The 20,838-nt window shown below is 39.6% G+C and overlaps 1 protein-coding gene across 1 annotated transcript in view; it reads left to right on the top strand.

The window, feature by feature from the left end:
• The window catches only part of armc8 (armadillo repeat containing 8), a 134,240-nt gene extending 113,722 nt beyond the window's left edge, over nucleotides 1–20,518 (top strand). Inside the window, exons 19-22 of the mRNA XM_062533766.1 lie at nucleotides 41–136; nucleotides 8,072–8,144; nucleotides 11,145–11,238; nucleotides 19,911–20,518. Coding sequence (XP_062389750.1) covers nucleotides 41–136; nucleotides 8,072–8,144; nucleotides 11,145–11,238; nucleotides 19,911–19,944 — 297 coding nt within the window. The 3' untranslated portion in view covers nucleotides 19,945–20,518. The remainder of the gene's footprint in view (nucleotides 1–40; nucleotides 137–8,071; nucleotides 8,145–11,144; nucleotides 11,239–19,910) is intronic.
• Nucleotides 20,519–20,838: the final 320 nt, after the last annotated feature.

Below are 20,838 nucleotides of genomic sequence, written 5' to 3'. Positions count from 1 at the left end.
TGAATATGGTAAAATTTTGACAGTTATCTCTCCATTTTAGACATTATGCATCCTGGCCAACATTGCTGATGGCAACACAGCGAAGGAACTCATCATGACAAATGATGACATTCTACAGAAAATTAAGTACTACATGGTAAATGTTCTATTTTTTCAACTCAACTCACAAATGATTTAAAAATCCTTTTCACAACAGAGATGTCCAGATGTAAATATGTTAGAGGGTGAAGTACAAATCAGCAATGTGATTAGGTGACAAGTCACCAACAGGCCCATACATAGAAATGGCTATCTCTAATAAAAACATACTTATGACCTTCTGAAAGCTAATATTTTGTCACTAGTAACCGACAGTACACCTGTTTTCTGTCAAATAGGCTACCATTGCATTTTTAGCTATGTTCAGGAATTATATCAACAAAAGTGGAATGTGCCTTTGTTCGTTCGTACCTCCTAGTCCGCATGGATTAAAGCGGGATGGGGGACAAAATAGACATGCAGTTTCCTATGTAAACATCCCACAACTTCCTTGATATTTTACAACATATCCAAATGATTGTTACTTGACATCAGAAGCAATCGCTACCCAAAGCAGATGCGAGGACTCGGCAACAGTAAGTCATGCAGCATTCATATCAGACGAGTGATTAAAGTTCACTGAATTTTGCTTCTGCTGGACTTTCAGATTTCGGTATCAGACATGGAAATACGTAAAATGCATTACTTTCATGCAAATAACGATGTGTCGTTAACGTTTCGATATTTGAAAACTGACTTGTGAAGAACAGGACTTTCAATATATGATCACAAGATTGAATGCAATTTAAAACAATTGTCTTTTTAATTTTAGAATCCTTGTCAATTTACATTAATGATAAATGAGTAAGGATAACATGAGCCACATGTTGGATCTTGCTGTTTAAAAGCCACTCTGCTCTATGCTAGGTGGCTATAGGCTATAGTTTGTTTCAGGACACAGCAGGTCGCACACGGGCGCATACGTTTACGCTTGGTCTAACAGCAAGTATAACTTCAGCCTTCATTTTTATTAGGTTATACTTATACAGTGATTTGATAACGATTTTAATTTAAGGCCCACCCATAATTGGTCTTGCCCATCCAAAACTGGAATTCTGGCGCCGTGCCTGGCATGTACTAGCATTGTACTAGCATTATGTATTTGTGAGTACCTACTAGGGCTGTCAATTGATTAAAAAAAAAAATCTACGTAATTAATTGCATACTCTGTGATTGATTAATCGGTAACACTTTATTTGAAGGGGTCTACATAAGGGTGACATGTAACCGTCATAAGAATGACATGACACATGTCATGCACATTAATGACACATTATTGATGTTTATGACAGTTGTTATAATGTGTCATTCGGTTTTTGTTATGTCAAGTTGACATTGTTTGAGCGTCATCATTATGACAACTTGACATTAGGCAAGATGACATTATTTGACAGTGTCTTTGTCATGACAACTTGACATTAGGCAAGAAAATGTAATCCGTTTACAATATTATTCTGACAACTTGACGTATAACTGTGTTTGGCCTGACTTATCTTCTAGGTTTTTTAAGTGATGAGCCTGAACAATTGGCCGTCATGACACCATTATGAATTGGTCATGAATAGTTTTCTTGACCTCAACTACAGTGGTACAGTTTTGACTTGTCATTAAGCTGTCACAAAGAACTATTACTGACCAAAATAGTTTTCTGACAGTGTCATAAATACTTACCTTTGACCTCAAGTACAGTGAACCATCTGAGATGTTTCTTGAACATGTCATGAAGTGTCATATTACACTGTCATGTAGGTTTCATTTCTGTACATTTTACATTTCTGGAACATTGAGTCTAATTTCAAGTATAATAACAACAAACACCATACTCAAGTCATGACTTCAAAGAGTTTATTTCAGCAATGAGTTTTACAAAATCATAATACATTGTAGCGCCTCGTTACCATGGGTAGCTATCCTGAGTTCTTTAACCACTTAATCCTCGGGGGGATTTTTGGGTTTTTTAAGGTTTTTTGCACTGTTCCTTCATAGTTTGTCCTATTATCACATACTTGGACTCTTTGGAAAGCTGAAACCCTGTAGAATATGATCCAGTACTCAGAATAGCACTAAAATGTAAAACCAAAATAATACAGAGGCTACAATATTGTTTTTTCTACCAGCCGGTTTCAAAATCTCTAAATACATTTCAGTCAAGTCCTCTGAATATCTTATTATCCCCTGGAAACCCAACTGACACTAGCATCAGGTCTTGGGAAGCTGTGTGTGAAATAACATCAAGAAAACATAAACTATACATTTTCTGCAATGTTTTATGTAATAGAATGTCCAGGCGTTTTTGCAAGAAAAAGATCAACAGCATAAACAATAACTAAAAAACTGAAGACAAAATAAATAACTTTTTATATGATCCCCTCCCTCCCCCTCCACACACACACATACACACACACACTTGCACTTATACCTTCTGAAAACACTAAAAAAAACCCTTTTCATTTGCACTAACATAACTATTTGCATGATCCCCTACCTCCCTCCACAACAACACCCAACCCACCCACACCCCAATATCTAACCACACACACACACACACACACACACACACACACAGCCTCAGCCAAAGCAGCTGTGGAGAAGCAGGTGACCGCGAGCTACCTATTGGGTGACACGCCCACCTTCTTGCACGTGATGTTGATATTTCACGTCTTGTTGACATACCGTCATGCCTTACATCGTGATACCAATTGGGTGAATCCCTTCCCGTGAATCTAGCGATAGTTGAATAATGTCCCTAAAATAGCGTTTTCTGCAGAGAAAAACTTTAGCGTTTTTAGTACATTTGCTTTGTTCAAGGTGGTCTGTAGGCCTACCCTACACCTGCACAACGTAGGCCTACCTATTTTGAATAAAATAATGTTGATATTCTATTTCTTTGGAGTACACATAACTGCAGAAATGGTGTCTGTAATAAACAATAATCTATGTACTTTTGAAATAACGTGCATACTTACAATCCAAGAAGTTAGAAAGTCCACCAAAGACGCATCTCGTTATTCTCTTCTTACACGCATGGATTGCCTTTCACACGAATTCTCCTCATTGCTCGACCTAGGGTATTACCTTACTACTTCAATATTGTTGTTGTTGTTTTCAAATATGGGCATTTTCAAGGAGGCTTGTGAACCCAAGCTTGCAACTCCTTCACATTTAGCTTCAAACCGAGGCAACTCGCGCTGCGGGTAGCTAGCGAAAAATGACTGGTGGAAAGGTAATACGAAACCCACGTGGGGGCCTAGCAGACATGTAAACATCGTCAAACTCTTTCCTTCATTGGGTAATGAAATGTCTAGGTCCCACCTTTGAAAAGTGATCAATCAAAATTGTCAAATTTAAGGCCATTAAATTAAATGTGGTCTTAGAGGTATTATTTTTTTCCAAATTAGGTATAATTTTTTTTAGACTATCAGGTGTCCTATTCTAATTGAAATTCTAATTGCTTACATACCTGCAAACTTGTCACTTTTCGGCGAAAATTGCCATTTTCTCGGTCATTTAGGCTACGTGAATCGCGCAGAACCGGAGAGTTGCCCTTCAGCTGGCATGCAGGCTAGAATTGCGAAACATAATTGGCTAATTCTTGTAATTGACATTTATCTGGACCAATCAGAGTCTTAGCACTTGCTTTAGAATCTTGAACACAGTGCCAAGCTCACCTTTTTGAATAAAGACGCCAGGCTACAGCGCGAGTCATTTTTGTAAGGGACGTCACCACTTTCGGTTCACAAAAAAATAAACGTGGAGTTAAAACAGCCCGTTCTAAGTGCATTTATTTCTTGAAACTGAACGCCGTGGAGTCCATTATCCCACTTATTCCACTGTTACCATTTGTTTTGTGTTAATTTCCTGTTATAGTCTAATGTAAACGTTTTAAATCGCTACAAATTATTTGGTCTTGTTTGCAGAACCAGACTAGGCTACTTAGGCTACATATCAACTAATTTCTAAACGTGCAGTACAAACTGACGTTACTAGTTCTAAATGGACGATTGCTATGGCCAAAAGCCAGTCGTTAGCTTGATCTCTTTTCTATAAACCTTAGATTTGAAACAACTCTATTTTAATTGGCCCATATGCCATTCAACTAGGCCTAGCTAAAATCCACCACCGTCATATGCCACAATGTTATGTTCTGAACGACTACAGCTTCGATGCAACGTGACAGTTAATTTAAACTTCACAACGAGTTTGCCAAATTAATATTCCAGTGTGATACGGCTAACAAATTGGATCTAGTTGATAGGTGTGCGTGTGCAAATAACATATGGTTAATGCACCCTCTATAGGCAGGACGCACAGGGAATTCAACTAAGCAGTGGAATAATAATAAAAAAGTGTAATTCTCTTTAAGAGTCAAGATGTTTTGTACGGTGCCGTGGAGGGGACATGGTGGTGAAATAATATATATCGTACCCACGTTTAATTAAACGAGCGCACGATTAATATAACGAGCGAACGATTAATATAATGAACGAACGAAGTGAATAAACGTTTGTACGCTTTAAATACTTTGTTCCCACATTTTAATAAAACGTTCCCACATTTTAATAAAACGTTCCCACATTTACTTAAACGTGCGTGCGTTTAAATTACTTCGTTCCCACGTTTAATGAAAACGTTCGCACGTTTAGTAAGTCTACCTTCGCACGGTTTGCTCAACATTGATCAGCAACCAGTATGGATAGAAGCGATTTAATCAAGCTATACTTTGATATGGGTTTAACCCATCAGGAGATGTCGAGCACACTTGCTCTCCGTGGCTTTCCGGTGAGCAAACGGCACCTGAAAAGGCTTCTTAAGGGTTTAGGGTTATACAGACGGCAATACACTAATTTAGTGGACGGAGTCAACTTCATCGTCGGTCAGTTGGAGCAAGGCCTTGGGGAACATCATGGGTATCGGTGGATGTACCGCAAGTGTTTGGAGGCAGGTATCCGCGTTCGGACAGAGGACGTGAGGATCCTTCTCTCCGTGCTGGACCCCGAGAACTCAAAAGCTCGCCAAAAACGACGACTCAGACGAAGGCAGTACTATTCACCAGGTCCAAATTATATATGGCATGTTGACGGCTATGACAAATTGAAGCCGTACGGTCTTTGCATCAATGGCTGTATAGACGGCTACTCACGCCACATTGTATGGCTCAGGTGCGCATACACCAATAGTGACCCGAAAGTCATTGGCGGTTACTTCTTGGAGGCCGTGAAGCAAACGGGAGGATATCCTAGGGTTTTGCGCACTGACATGGGCACATAGAACGCTCTAATTAGAGACATGCAACTCTTTTTACGGCGAAATGGTGAAGACGACAGAGCAGGGGAGAAGAGTTATATCACCGGGGCAAGTACGGCCAATCAACGCATTGAAAGTTGGTGGGGACAGATGCGCAAGCAAGGCATTCAACATTGGATTCAGTTGCTGGGAGAGCTGAAGGATGAAGGGATGTTCAACGGTGACCTCTTGGACAAAGCACTTGTCCAGTTTTGCTTCATGGCAATAGTTCAGGTAAAACACAACAGAGCACAAAAGTGCAGCATATCGGTAATTGATCATTTTATTGAAATTTTCTTTTATCATAAGCATATTTAGTTGACCAATAGTTGGAATTTAGTGTGATCACAGTTTAGTGTATCTTGTCCAATGGTGGTTTTCCATAAGTGTGTAGTCCTAGGCCTATACGCACGCACACGTTTGATTGTTTTTAGCTTGGTTTTATTTACGCACGGTGGATAGATTCCCTTAGCTGGAGGTCTTTAGACGTCCTGTTACGCTATTAACATGGTTAACTTTCGATAGACCTATATTTTGTTTGTTTGATGAAACGGCAGTCACAATCCCGACATATTTCATTCCTTATATTTTCTATAGCCTATACAAGTCAATTTGATTAAATTATTTGCCTATATATTGCACATTCTTAATTGCTTTCAATTCTTAATGACTGAAATGTAATGTGTAAACATGTAAATAAACACTTGGATGACACCTGGGCATCAGGGGCGGAGCTAATGGTTTCCTCTAAGGGGGGCGAACACCTGTGGTGGGCCCTTCTACTGTACATTGATTAGTGAAATATGTATTCCTATACAATTATTAATGAAATGTGTATTCCTTTATATTGAATAAAGGAAATATTAACCATAAGTGAATAAAGGAAGTAAAGTATTAACCATAATGAATGACGCCAACGTAGCCTAGATAGGTTTAAACAGCAGCGATGCTAGACTAATTTCCAGACAAAGCAAGCACACCAATTCCCCATCTGACCCATCTGAAATAACTCCTCTAGCTTTGCTGCCTCCATCCCATCCTTTCTGTTTTCGTTGTTTACTCATCCATGATGAGTCTTGAGTTGTGAATTAGCTTAACAGTGCGGTCTATCGCTGCGTAAAAAACAACAACGAAGTCTAGTTGCGAGCCTACTTGCGTGCGTGCGTAACATATTGTCTCTGCTGCTCAAACAAATTAAGTTATGTGCGTGTTACCGACTTTGATAAAGTGTTCACTAACTTAGCAGAAAATGGTCTGTCATGCAGTTAATGGGATACTGTGCAGAATTGGGAAGTTATGGGCCAATTTGGTAGCCTATGAATACACAAGGGACATTTTCTCAGCCGCACAGTGCGTATACGGCCGTAGACTACACCTGCAGACGTGCCTGCCAGCTTGTTGGTCGGTGTTTATCCCAACTTCATGTTTTTATTTAGTCCACTTCATATTGTGCTTATTAGAGGCTGATGCATGTTGTTTTCTTTCATGTCGATTCAAGATTGTTTGTGTTGGCTTTGGCTATACGGGCCAAAAGGCATGCAGTTTTAATGAAAAAGCAACCTGTTAAATCGCCAACAACTAGTGCAACTGCAGCTCTATCAACACTCTCAGGTCCATGACTGCACTGCTAGACTGATGGTAGCGAGTCTGACACAACATACAACAAGCAATAACAAGGCGGGAACAATGCCTATTTAAACGTACGAACGTTTTATTAAACGTGCGAACGTTTTCATTAAACGTGGGAACGAAGTAATTTAAACGCACGCACGTTTAATTAAACGTGGGAACGTTTTATTAAAATGTGGGAACAATGTTTTTAAAACGTACGAACGTTTATTTACTACGTTCGTCCATTATATTAATCGTGCGCTCGTTTAATTAAACGTGCGTACGATGTATATAATTTCACCACCATGTCCCCTCCACGGCACCGTAGTTTTGACATTGATTTTTGATAAAGTATGCTGATTTTTGTTAAGTCACGTTCAGAAATGTGTCATTTGCATATAATGTGTGTGTGTGTGTGTGTGTGTGTGTGTATACATAAATATATAATATAAGCATTTTTTTTTATATGCACCCCCCCCCCCTTCCAAAAATTACTCTGCTCTAAATCTATTCCTTTTTGTTATGTGTCAAAATCTGTGTAAATAATAGAAAGGTCGTTGATTAACACTTGCAATTCAGTGTTGTGCTGGTTTTTAAAAATGGAAGGTAGTAAAAAGGTAGTAAAAAAGGTAGTAAAAAGTAGTAAATTTAACTTAAGGATTGCTGTATACCCTGGTATTACAATGTAACAACTAGGTACACACAAATACATAATGCAAGTACAATGATAGTACCTGATAGTACATGTTGTTACACAGGTTGTACCACTGTACCTAATTAGGTAGGTACACTGTAACAGCGACACCCTAAACTAAAGTGTTACCAAATTAAGTCTTACCAATATTGTTTATACTGTAGCTTGTTCATCACACTAATATGTATCTACATTTAGGTGTTTTGTTTGATTTCTTCACACATTTGTCCATATTGGGGATGTGGAATAACGGGTAAAAAGGAGTTGGAGAAGCTTATTTACATCTGGTCTACAACACATGACACATTTCAAATGTAGTGTTTCTTGTTTTATGTTTAATTGAACCTCTCACTCTCAGTTTGAGATATTTACATCCTGACAACTTTCTGATTTATTTTATTTCAGGGACACTCAAACGTAAAGTTGCAGCTGGCTGCCACTTTCTGTATCTCAAACCTCATCTGGAATGAGGAGGATGGTAAGTACAAATGTATATAGAGTGCTCTCTGCGATTAGTGGCACCCTTGGTAAAGATTAGTGAAAAGGTGTATTTTGGTGTTGGTGGTCAATCTTACTGATAAGAAAGGTCATTTGAAATAAGATCTATCAAATTCTAAATGAGTACTACCATTTTCTCACATTTCTTAATTTTAACTCCTGAGTAATAGCCCATCTCTTGTCCCATCTCAAGTATGAACATAACTCCCGATACCTTGTAGAGCGAATGCACTGACAGCAGTCTGTGGAAAGTCATCTACAAATTTTTAAAGCAGCTCTTTTCCATTTCTATTTCAAAGGGGGGCAGTGTTCATACCCAAACACCAAACTTCCTTTGGCTGTTTTACAAGTGATAAGAGCGGCTCCGAGAGCATTACAAGTGCCATTTGTCATATTTAGAGTGTATGTGCCACTGAAATGATTTTGGAAGTGTTATTTTAAGTTTTTAAAAAAAAACCCTCTTTATTGGGCCATAAAGTTTAGTGGGCCATTTAAGATATTAAGATATATTTTTCCCTATTGCTCCTCATTCCTCCTAAGAGGAGAAACTGGTGCAAGATTTATTTCTTTTGAGATAATGAAAAGATATTTTGAAAAAAAAATATCTGGGTAGTCTTCCAGAGGGGAACCCCGACGTTGAAGTGAAGCAAGGTTAAAAAATCTTGAAATTAGCCATATGATATATTATAATATAATAATGTTTCATACTGTAGGGTGTAGGCAATTGAATCCTCATCATCATTGCTTTCATTGACCTCAATCATTGATTTTTTGTAGTATTTTTTGGTCTTTTTTGCCTTAATTTGTATAGGACAGTGAAGGGTGAGACAGGAAGTAAGTGGAAGAGAGAGATGGGGTGGGATCGGGAAATGACCGTAGGCCGGACTCGAACTTGGGGCCCCGTGGGCACTCGGACCCGTATGTTGTATGAGCACTGTAGCCTGTTGCGCCACAGCACCCCCAACCTCAATCATTGCTTTTGTCTTACTGAATGTTGTATACTGTCAGTTTATGTGCAGTCCATCACCCACTGCCCTCAGTCAGAGATGTTATACTTCAGTGCCTACAAAACTGCTTTCATGTTCAGTAGGGGTGTGAAAAGATCTCGTGCTACGAGATCTCGAGATATAATAATGTGACAATATATTTCGTCAAAGTAAAAATCTGTCTAGTGGAGTAGTCCGTACAGCAGCATTTTGAGTGTCTGCTGGACACAAATATACAGCATATTTGTGTAATTATTGTAAAAACCAGAGCAGACCGGCATTATTTATTTTTGTGGTAGAAATATCAGCATTGCTGCATCACATTGGTGTTGAAATGGAATGTATTTCATAGATGATCTGGCAATATGGGTGAAAATTTGATAGCAATTAAGCAGTGGTGCATCAGAAATTATATTTTTTCATCTCCTGCTACCTGAGTTGAAGGAGCTCTGGGGTATAGACCAAGGCAAGTTGACTTTCCTCCTACAAGTTTGTCTGATCTCTTGCCAACACCAAGCAACTTAAAGATCTGGGTTAAACAGGAAGATCCCTCTTGCAGGCAGTGTGGAGCAATCCTGTTCACCCTTAATCACATCTTGACCAGCCCAAAATCACTGGGAGAAGGTTGCTACAGGTAGAACCTGTCAGCTTTGTAACAGAGGGAGGAGAGAAGGCACCTAGGGGTGGAACAGATACCAAGTGCCTGCACCGATGATCAGAAAGCCAAGCACCAGGACTTGATGGACGAGGCTCATGCCGATGGATAGCACACTGCCTTCTCCATCAGAGTTAAATGCTTTGGTTTCCCAGTAACATCGGCGCAGTTCTTCCTACATAAGTTGCGATTGGAATCCAAACAGCTAAAGAAAGCCACAGCAGCTGAGAGGAGCTTTAGAGGGTTGTGGTAGACCCAAGCTTGCATGTGGAACCCTGCAGCAGGTGAAGGACAAATTAGTCTTGGCAGCTTTAATGGTCAACTGGAGATATCTGCTGAAGATGCAGAGTGCGTCCCACAAGTAAAACACCATTAAAGGAGACTTTTTCACATAGATCTCTGTTTCATGATTATTAGTATGCCCCCAGAATGTAACACTGTAGCTTCCTGGCTACTCTAGCTGTTGGTAGCAGTAACTCAAATTAAGTAGCACCGATTTTTAATTTTATTTATTTTTAACAGTACTCGGTCACCAGAGATCTATGTAAAAAAAAATCGAAATTCTCTTTTAAGAAGAGGCAAATGCAGCACTGCATCTTATAGCTCCTGCAGCTTCTGCTTTGTTACACAACATCTTCAATGTTTTACCTGTACTCTTGGGTTTGGAGACCTTGGGAAATTTCACATGACTTTAGGTTGCTTTCATACTAGGTCCGTTTAGCTGGACCGGACCCGAGTGCGGTTATTTCTGCCGTAGTTGGTCTCTGTTCACATTACATGTTTGTCTGCGGACCCGGGTCCGTTTGCGTCATAATTAACACGAACTTCCAGAATTCTGTTTACAAAATATCACTTGGCAACACAGCAAAAGGCAGTGCAATGAAGAGGACAAAGGTAAAGATTCTTTAGAATCTTCAGAACGTTTGCTTAGCAACCTGCTCCAGGGTTCTAGCGAACCGGACCCGAGACCACCTTTTCAGGCGGACCCGAGTCCGGTCCCGGGTCCGCACCCGAGTTCGGTACGGTTGTGTTCACACTATCAAAAACAGCCGGACCATCGGACCAAACGAACCCGGGTCCGGTCCAGCGGACCTAGTGTGAATGGGCCCTTACACAAAGCTTTTTTAAGGGTGCCATCAGACAAACATTGCAGTCAGAGGTGTCTTTTTTTCTATTTTATAGTTGCTTAAGCACATTGGGCATGTGGCATTTCCAAGTGTTTTTATAAAAAAAAAATAGTGCACCTTGCATTTTACAAGCAATACGCTGTCCCCTCTGTGCTCTAAGGTCTGCATGTTTAATTTTGTTTTCATTAAATAACTGATACCTGTCTTCTCAGGTTCACAAGCACGACAGGACAAGCTGAGAGAGATGGGATTCGTGGATGTGCTGCATAAACTTACCCAGGCTTTAGACCCCAACCTTTGTGACCGGTATGTTAACAGCACACAGGGTATCAGTGAGCTCTTTAAAGTATGGAAAAAGTCTTAGATTTAAAGGTGAACAATGCAAGTTTATTAGCTTAATTTGCCTTAACCCTTTAGGCACCAGAGGTTTTTTTTGCCTAAAACGTTCGATTTTGACATCTTCATTTCAAAAGGCTTTAACTGAAAAGTGATGAGAGATACAGACTTTCTGTAAATTAGAGAATTATTAAGGATCGCCCAAAGGAAAAGTGTAAATTATTAGGCTACTAATAGCAAGATGATGGGAATGATGATGATGCTGCAAATTTATGTAGCAGGCCTTATTGTAGAGATAATGAGTCCCTATCCATCCAGGTGACACTTCTTGTAGTGTTTCATGGTGTGGTACCTCTCATTGCAGGGCACAACACAAAGGCCCACCCCACACTGCCTACACCTGTATTTTGTCTGATTGTGGCCCAGATCTGCCACTTTGTGTTTTTTTTTGTTTTGTTTTGTTTTAGCTGACAGACATACACTTCACAATGACATGAACACACAAAAATAACACACATTGTACCATACTAAATGGTCAGGGAAACAGTGTAAACTAGAAAAGCACTCAGGAGGCCAGATGTACTAACACAGCGCTAACTGCGAGTTTTTGTATACGCAGAATGGGAACACTGTGCTTTGCGTGGAATTTACTAAGCTGTCACTTCATTACGTTAACAGTGGTCATCTCTGCCCGTTCCCGCCCCCTCTACAACGCTAATTGCGTGTGCAAAGCTGAACCACAAGCGCAGTTGAATATTGCAACATTAAAAAGAATCAAAGTTTAGCGATCATACATGATACAAAGAGATGTCAACGAGCAGCGTCAGACAGAGTAGGCCTAGTAGTTCTACTAATCCACTTAAAAAAATACTTGTGAACTATTTACTGCAGGTAGACTAAGGATATGACTTAATGCCTGTCTAACAGATTGGGAAGTGTAGGCTATGTCGTGAAAGAGAAAATACGATTTTAGAGAGGCAAACAAAAGTTAAGGTTGCTTTTGACTAGGGATGCACCGATCCGATATTTGGAAATGAACAAAATAGCTGGATCGGGGATCGAAAAAAATGAGCAGATCCATGGGCCGATCCAAATTTAATTTAGTTTAAAAAATGGCTGAGCCATGACGCGCAACCAGCCATTTAGCGCCGCTGTAGCAGCAGCTCATTGCTGCGGGTTAGAGTGTGTCTCTCCTCACTGTGTGCTCTGATTGTCTAAATTCATGGATGGGATGGATACAGATACAAAATGTCATAGGACCAAAAGAATATCTATACTAACCACCATTTGTCATAGATTAATTACGATCTTCATGCGTTTTGTTGCATTTAGGCAACACGTTAATGTGTAACAGTCAACAAAATAGGCTACTCAAACTAAACACATTGTCATTTTCATCTCATCTGTATAAATGTTCTTGGTATAAAGACATGCAAATGTTCAAATTGGCTGTTAAAAACTGATAATTTATTAGATAAAACGTACAACTTCTACCGTTTACCACCATTCAAACTCCATGTGAAGTAATTAGTTTATCGTGGGGAAACTGCGGGACCGTACCACTATGAGTAAATAGAGGGGTTTCGCGGGTGACACCATTTTGGCAGGGGTGTTTCAATGTATGTCACTAATATGGGATTTTTATCTGCAAAATAGTTTTTTTTGTTAGATTTATTTTTTAGTAATAACTGTGAACTTGAATTTGAATGCTGTTCCAAGTTGCTGCTGGTTTACAACTGTTTATTTTTAATACTAGTAATATAATCAATAATGATGATGATGATGATAATAATACTACTACTACTACTACTACTACTAATAATAATAATAATAATAATAATAATACATTACCTTTATATCTAAGTGTTATTTTGTTGGATTTGTTTAGGAAAGTAATGTTTAGTTAAGGAAAGAATGAAGAATGAAGTCAAGCCTGATGCCTTTAGTCTTTTCCACATGGTGAGGTATACAGTTTATTAATTAACAATGGTATCGGATCGGTATCGGATATCGACCGATACGCAGAGCCCAGGCATCGGTATCGGTATCGGGACTGAAAAAGTCGGATCGGTGCATCCCTAAGTAGAACTGGGCTACAGTATCAATCACACCGCAGCAATGCTACAGCGGACTGTACTGCCACCTAGGTGGCGGTAAGTTGTACTACAGCTGTAATACATTTCACGCAGAGCGTGAATCAGGCAACGCGTGAGGGAAATGCCCATTCTCAAGTAACGCTTACTGTACAACTTTTACCGTTTACCACCATTCAAACTCTGTGTGAACTAATTAGTTTATCGTGGGGAAACTGACGGACCGTACCACTATGAGTAAATAGAGGGGTTTCGCGGTTGACACCATTTTGGCAGGAGTGTTTCAATGTACGTCACTAATATGGGATTTTTATCTGCAAAATTGTTTTGATGGGAGAAAATTATGCATTTGTTGAGTCTCATGTCAGCTAGTTAGATTTATTATTTAGTAATAACTGTGAACTTGAATTTGAATGCTGTTCCAAGTTGCTGCTTGTGCACAACTGTTTATGTTTAATACTAGTAATATAATCAATAATGATGATAATAATAATAATAATAATAATAATACATTACCTTTATATCTAAGTGTTATTTTGTTAGATTTTTTCTTCGAAAGTAATGTTTAGTTAGGGAAAGAATGTTTAAGTCAAGCCTGATGCCTTTAGTCTTTTCCAAATGGTGAGGTATACAGTTTATTAATTAACTCATTGGCTGCCAGCGATTTTCAGTGCAGAGCGCTCCATACTGCCAGACGTTTTACAGCATTTTGACTGTTTTTCCAAGATCCACCGAACGGTGAGCTTTATGACTATGTAAACACCGAAGGTACCAAATGAAAGAGTAGACTCTCTTCTTTCACCAGGATTTCTATCGTTTTCCGTTCTTTAGTAATCGTCAGTAGAACATGGGTTAGTTTTGCTAAAAACACCTGTTTTTGACCAAAACATGGAGAAAACGATCTTTTTGTGAAAATCAACTTTTTAACGTTAGCGTTTCAGTAGTATGTCAACCACGATTGCACTGTTATCTCGTCAGTCTCGTCAAGGTTGCTAGGGACTCTGATGGTCGCTAAAGACTCTGAACAGGATGCTAGACTTAGCAAGCTAGCACTAGCAAGGTTGTTGTTAGTCTATATCGCAATATCCAATGTAAATGGATCATACCGTTCACGTGTTTTCCATCCTTGATGTAAGAAGTAAGCATATTTATTCCCTGCATCGCGTGCAAACTAGATCCACTGTGGTCGATCTTCAGTGTGTTTGCTAGTTGTCTCTGCATGACTTGTGCACTCTAGGCAGATACTAATGATCCAAATGGCACTGTTGCCATCTAGAGGTTCGGATCGCTAGTGCAGTCTGTTTACAAGCCTGAAACTCTGCCAGATCGTTCCCAAGCCCACCCAGGAGCCCTCCCCATTGAAAACGGCAATTGACGTCTATAGACGTCAATGGCAGTCAACGTATGTGTCTAAATTGACGTTTAAAGACGTCAATGGCAGTTAATGAGTTAACAATGGAATCGGATCGGTATCGAGACTGAAAAAGTCGGATTGGTGCATCCCTACTTTTGACATAGTACAATGAAGAAAACTGATGCTATGAATATTGATTCAGTTGTCTCTAAACATTTTTCTAATAGACGCATTTAACCACAATTTGGATTACACCTGCTTTCAGAAGGCGGACGTTTTTCAACGCAAAATAGACGTGGGCTGTTTTCATACATATGGCGGAAAACTTAATCAATCGCTATTAGCACCTCTCCTCCCCTGTACTTGCGCGTTACACCCATTTTCAGCTGATCCGCCCAGGAATTAATACGCATGACACGGAAAAGCGCAAATAGCCATTCTCAGCTCCCACGGCGGGCAGTCTGCGTGTTTCTCTCATTGCGGCCTGTTTGTACATATCCTCCCCATGTTTTTACGCGCACGTTACGCCTGAAATGGGCGCATAACGTTGCTTTCTGGTGGTAGCCTTTATTTAGCCTATGAAATATAATTAGGCTATATATTCTTCTATCTGCAACTCGCGAACAAATTGCACACCAATTTTTCTCTGGTGGATTGCTCACGAAGATTAGGCTAATTACAAGCTTTCTGATGGTATTAGTGGCTCAATGCTGTAATAAACTGTTCGCGAGAAAATCAACGTGAATACACGAAATGAAATCATATTACATTCCATCTCCACACCTGGCCCATCGCGGTGGATTACCTCCCGAGTAATCCAGTTTTAAAATTGCAATACATTTCTACGTGTTCTCCATCTTCAAGCTGTGGCACAACCGAAATAATGAACTACTGCTTGAATGTTGTGTTCTTCCACTTGTTTGGGTTTTTTGAACATTTAAATAAACTACATAGAATTAGAACATAAGCATTGCTTTCATATTATAGGCATAATTTTAGACTAGCCGAAAATATGACTGAAGTCAAATTATTCTCCCGTTCTTAAAGTGACAGGCAATCAATTTGACCTTGACATTGACGTATTATCAATTTCAAAACAATTGTGACACCAAAATTCTTATCATGTCTTTTTCATTGGCTATGGCTCCTGACTGATGCAAGATAGATAGATAGATAGCCTACAGAACGTCTATGATTCTGTAATTAGGCTAACTATTATTGTATTCCGTGTGAGTTGTATCAGTCTACAACACCACTACAAATGACACTGGAAAACCCATTCTGTTTTATTTTATTCACCTGGTTGAACAACTACCATGCAGACTAACTTTTTGCGTTGGTTGCACTGGTGCGCCTAGCTTTTTTTTTTATAGGTGCACCAGCACAAAATTACAGCTCTCCTTACATATAATGTGAATGATTTAACAATAAGGCGTAGAAAAAGCTTGTCTTAAACACAATACTGTATAAGGTATATACATATTCTTTATAAAGAATTATAAAGATTTGTATACAGTATATATAATATAATTCTTTATATATTCTATATACTGAAAATTCTGATATTCATTACAACTCCGCCTCTTTAATTCAGCTGTCGGCTTGAAGCCTCAAATTGTAAACAAATTTAGCATTGGCTAGCTTACTGGCTACTGGTTGGACTGTTCAGTTTCCCCACGTGTGTTTAAGTTTCAAGGTAGGCTAATACTTTTTCTCCTTGGGACAGGCCCTTTTGAGTTTTGAGAAACATTGAGATGATCAGTCAACTTGAATGCAAGAGTTTTAATCAAATTTGCGCAGTATGCTATGATGCTAACCAAATTTAATAGTCTTCTATGCGTCATTGCTTTCAGGAAGTGAATGTGCATGTCGAGGGGCGGGTGTTCATTGAGCGCGCATGAGAGAGGGAGAGGGAGAGAGATTGGGCCAAGGAGAGGGGGTTACTTCTATACAGTTGTATAGTTGCACGCATCTTTTTCAGGCACAAACATTTTGGGCACTCTGGAGCCCTACTATATAGTCTATGGTCTAGGCTATAGGGTCCCCTGATAGAGAACAAATTTGGTCCCCCCCAATGTTGACATCATGGCTACGGCCTTGGTTCACAATACCTACCGCTCAGATACAATGGCTCACGCGCACACTAAATAATTTTCCGACGGGGGGGGGGGGGGGGGTTGTCAATTATTAGTTAAATATTATTAGGGTGCTATGTTGCTATAAAGATCCCAAAATCCCAGAATAGACCAAACCGTAGGCTACCTTAGAATTCTGAGACATCTCACCTTGGCTACATTATACCAGTTCACTTTGGAGGAAGTTTAAATACCGTAAGGCTGGGGAAGACTATCAAATGTTTTTTAAAATTCAAGTAAGCATTAGCCTTGCCAGGCGTTAGCCAATATAGCGAGTTATCTGGCTACAAAGTCTATACAAAACTGAAACAAAAGCAAGTCACAAACTCTGTAGAACTCCACATTACGGTTTCATTTACAGTAGGATAAATAAACCGACTGTTTTGGTCACAAATATAGGCTACTATAACTTACGAGAATTTGCGCTGCAACTTGCATTGGCTTTGACTTCACCTGCCAACACTAATGTCAACGCATCCCTGAAATTTACACTCTTCCTCTCCAATCGCGATATGCTTTCAATCACAACGAGTTCTTGTCATGTTCAGAGTGGTAGATAAAACAGTTTGTCCTTGCGGGCTACATCCCACTGGCTGCCCATTCAATCCCTGAGAAGCCAGCTTCCCTGGAAATACGATTTTGAAGCGTTTGGTGAACTTTGTGATCATCAACATTTCAAGGTCCACAAATAATTCCGCTACTTTTTAATATCATCCGAATGTAAATGTTGATCTATTGCATAGCCTTACCACTTCAACACAATTGACTTAGCTGTCCAAACTGTGCAGTTCAACTGTTCAAATTGTAGCCTAACGTTAACTGTAACAGTTTAACATAAGCACAACAATGCGCGCTCAATGTGCGTGTGCGTTTCTACAGACTTGAGACACCAATTTTAGGAAAAGGGCTGATGGCCGGTCTTTAGCTATAGTTGTTACATATCCAGAAGAACACATTTGAGTCGTTATAGGCTATGGAATGGATTATTATGGAGCATAAGTGGAAAGTTATTATTAAAAAAAATATCAGGGACGAAAAATCAGAGGGGGCACGTGTCCCCTTTACTTCAATGGGCATGACGCCACGGGACATGTCTGCCAACTAGTGGCAGGGAGTTTGAACGAAGTTTGACATCCTATTTGACTAAATCACCCATTTTATTCAGTACCACATCTTGTCGACTTAAGTTGCCCGTGGCGTCTAGAGGGTTAACTGATCAGCTTTGGAGTCATTGAGATGGTTATTTGACTTATTTTGGGTTGGATGATGGCTGTCTTGCTTCCCCCTAGCGCCTGTGAGTGGAAAAAACACACACTGACAAACAGAAACCTGTGGGTTGCTGGTTGACCAGCTTGTTAACCAGCTTGTTTGACCACCCTATGATGGTTTACCAGCTAGACCAGCAAAACTCTTGCCACCTCAAGCTGGTCATTTTAGTTGGTGTTGCTGGTCTACATTGCTGGTTTTTACTGGCCATGCCAGCTATGTTGGTCAGCTGTATCCCACACGACAGGCTGGTCACACCAGCACAACCAGCTTCCTCAGATGGTCACGCCAGCATGTCTAGCTGGTGGCCTAACCAACTACACCAGCAAAGACCAGCAATAGCTGGTAGAAAACCAGCAAAGACCAGCTAAAACCAGCTACCAGCATAAGCTGTTTTCTTGCTGTTTTTTTAAGCAGGGTTGTGTCGCGTTGACACTCAACTTAACACCGCCACAGCAACTTCAAAGATCACTGGACCAAATGGTTCAGACATGAAAGAAATAAGCAGTTAATCAACAAGTCAATCAGGATTTTAGAAGGGTTGCATTCGCGATGCTTATGCTACTACAATGGTAGGCTACCACACTTTTTAATGGCTGCATGAGGTTGTAACAAAGGTAGCCTACATGTTAAGTTACATTCTGAACGAACAGTTTTTTTAATTCTGATTCAACTTTCATGGAATAAGCATGTATGACTACTTTCTGGCCAAAAGTCACAGCTTTCAAGTCTATCGTCTTTGTGTAAGTAGAGTTTGAATGGAGAGAATAGAAAGTATTAAAATGGTGCAGATTCTCCCTTACTCTTGCATTTTTAACACAAATGGAATGTTGGAACATTGAGCTCCCCAACACACACGCAAAAGGTCGGGTGTGCGTCATCTTTATCTCCGCCAAGGAGGTTATGTTTTCATCGGGGACCGCCGTTTGTTTGTTTATCTGTCTGTTTGTTTGTCTGTCTGTCTGTCTGTTTGTTAGCAAGATAACTCAAAAAATGTCAGCGAATGTCAGGCATGACCCAACAAAGAAACGATTACATTTTGGGAGTGATCCGTAATTCCGTCGGGGGTTTCGCTTCGTGGCGTAATGGTGTGGTATGGCCACGTGGTGGTAATCTGAATAGTTTAGGTTCAAATGTATGACAACCTAGGAAGAACAATACAGGCGGAGGTCTGCGCTCTCTGAGTGCTCTTCTAGTTTGATATATTTTGTTTACAAAATGTACTAATGCCGTATGCAGTAATGCAGTTACCGTCCCAGCCCTAAGCACAGGTGCAGCTGAAATGTCAGCTGGAATAGTGATGTCAACCGACTAGGAAAGATGTATAGCTATGTCACAGATGACATAGTTGAAACTTTCAGAATTAATTAAAGTGAATAAGAGAGAATTAACATAGCAATCAGGCTTGTGCAAAATGTATGATTGAGTTGAGAATGAAGGAAAAAGAATTGAAATTTCATGAAATTTCGAAGAAATTCTTATACTTTAAGGGCAGTGTTTAACAATGAAGCTTCACAGTATATGTCAGATATGATTGCATCAAACGCACAACTTATAATTTAAAACAGTAACCAATTACATTTCCAAAGTAACCTTCCTAATACTGAATGTATATTGAGAACACATTCTTTCTGTTGTGGGACTGTGGAATTCTTTTGAATTGCCATGAATTTAATTCCACTTCATTCCAGTTCCAATTCAAATTAAATTTGATGTTCTTTATTCCTGCACCAATTTCTGCACCAATTTCTTACCCACCATCTGTCTTTGTTTCTATCTCTATCTCTCTCTCAGTGCAAAGACAGCAATGCAGCAGTACTTGGCGTGACCTCAATGGCTTGGAAGTTCACCTTTTTCTGTCTTCAGTTGCACAAGACACCTTTGAGCCAAGGCATTCTGGTGCTCAAAAAAGGTTGTGGGCCCATGTTATGTGTGACCCAAGCTTTATTTGATGTTCATATATTTTAATGTACCTTTTGGATGTGAAGATTGTATTCAATGTGTGTAAGAGGCACTGTGTCACAGAACATTTGGTGCTTTGGACTCCATAATGGAATCTGAGCAGTCTCTGGGAGAAGTTACATTATCATTTATTTGAGTGGCAGTAAATAATTGTTATAAATGTTATTTTAAATGCTTTATCAGGAGGCGATATGAAACAGATTTTTCCCTTGTGGATAAATACCTCAAATGTGTGTATGTGTGTGTATGTATATATACACACATATGTATGCATATATATTTTTGATTTTTAATACCTCCTCCCCATCAGATATCTGTGTCTTTTTTCAAAAATGAAGTAAATGCTATTGGGGAGTATGAAAAGTGCTTATTCACATTTGAGTATTGGAACTAACACTCTGATTAAAAAAAGAAATAAAGTGGTGATTACTTCCATCGCACTTATTTGTTCTCAGAGCTGATGCTCCTCTTTTGCATCCTTTCTCAAGCAGTGCAATGCTTTCATATGACTCACAGAATACACATACCATATTTGATCAGTAGTTGTGTCTTCTGTGTTTGCTTTACATTAAGAAGAAGCCTGTCAAGATGGGAAATGGGCAAGACTTCTCTTGTGAAGTGAATTTGGATAAACCAATGACATGCATCCTGATCTATCTATCAAATAAATGGCAATATCCCTTTATCTTAATGGGACATTCAGCCATCCGATGTGGAAAAACTAAGCAGGATAGTAGGCTATAGCCAGAATACCTAGGTG

Source organism: Sardina pilchardus, chromosome 4, assembly GCF_963854185.1.
Source record: "Sardina pilchardus chromosome 4, fSarPil1.1, whole genome shotgun sequence".
NCBI classification, from domain to species: Eukaryota; Metazoa; Chordata; class Actinopteri; order Clupeiformes; family Clupeidae; genus Sardina; species Sardina pilchardus.
Note: the sequence above shows the minus strand (reverse complement) of the source record. Positions and strands in the feature narration are given on the sequence as shown.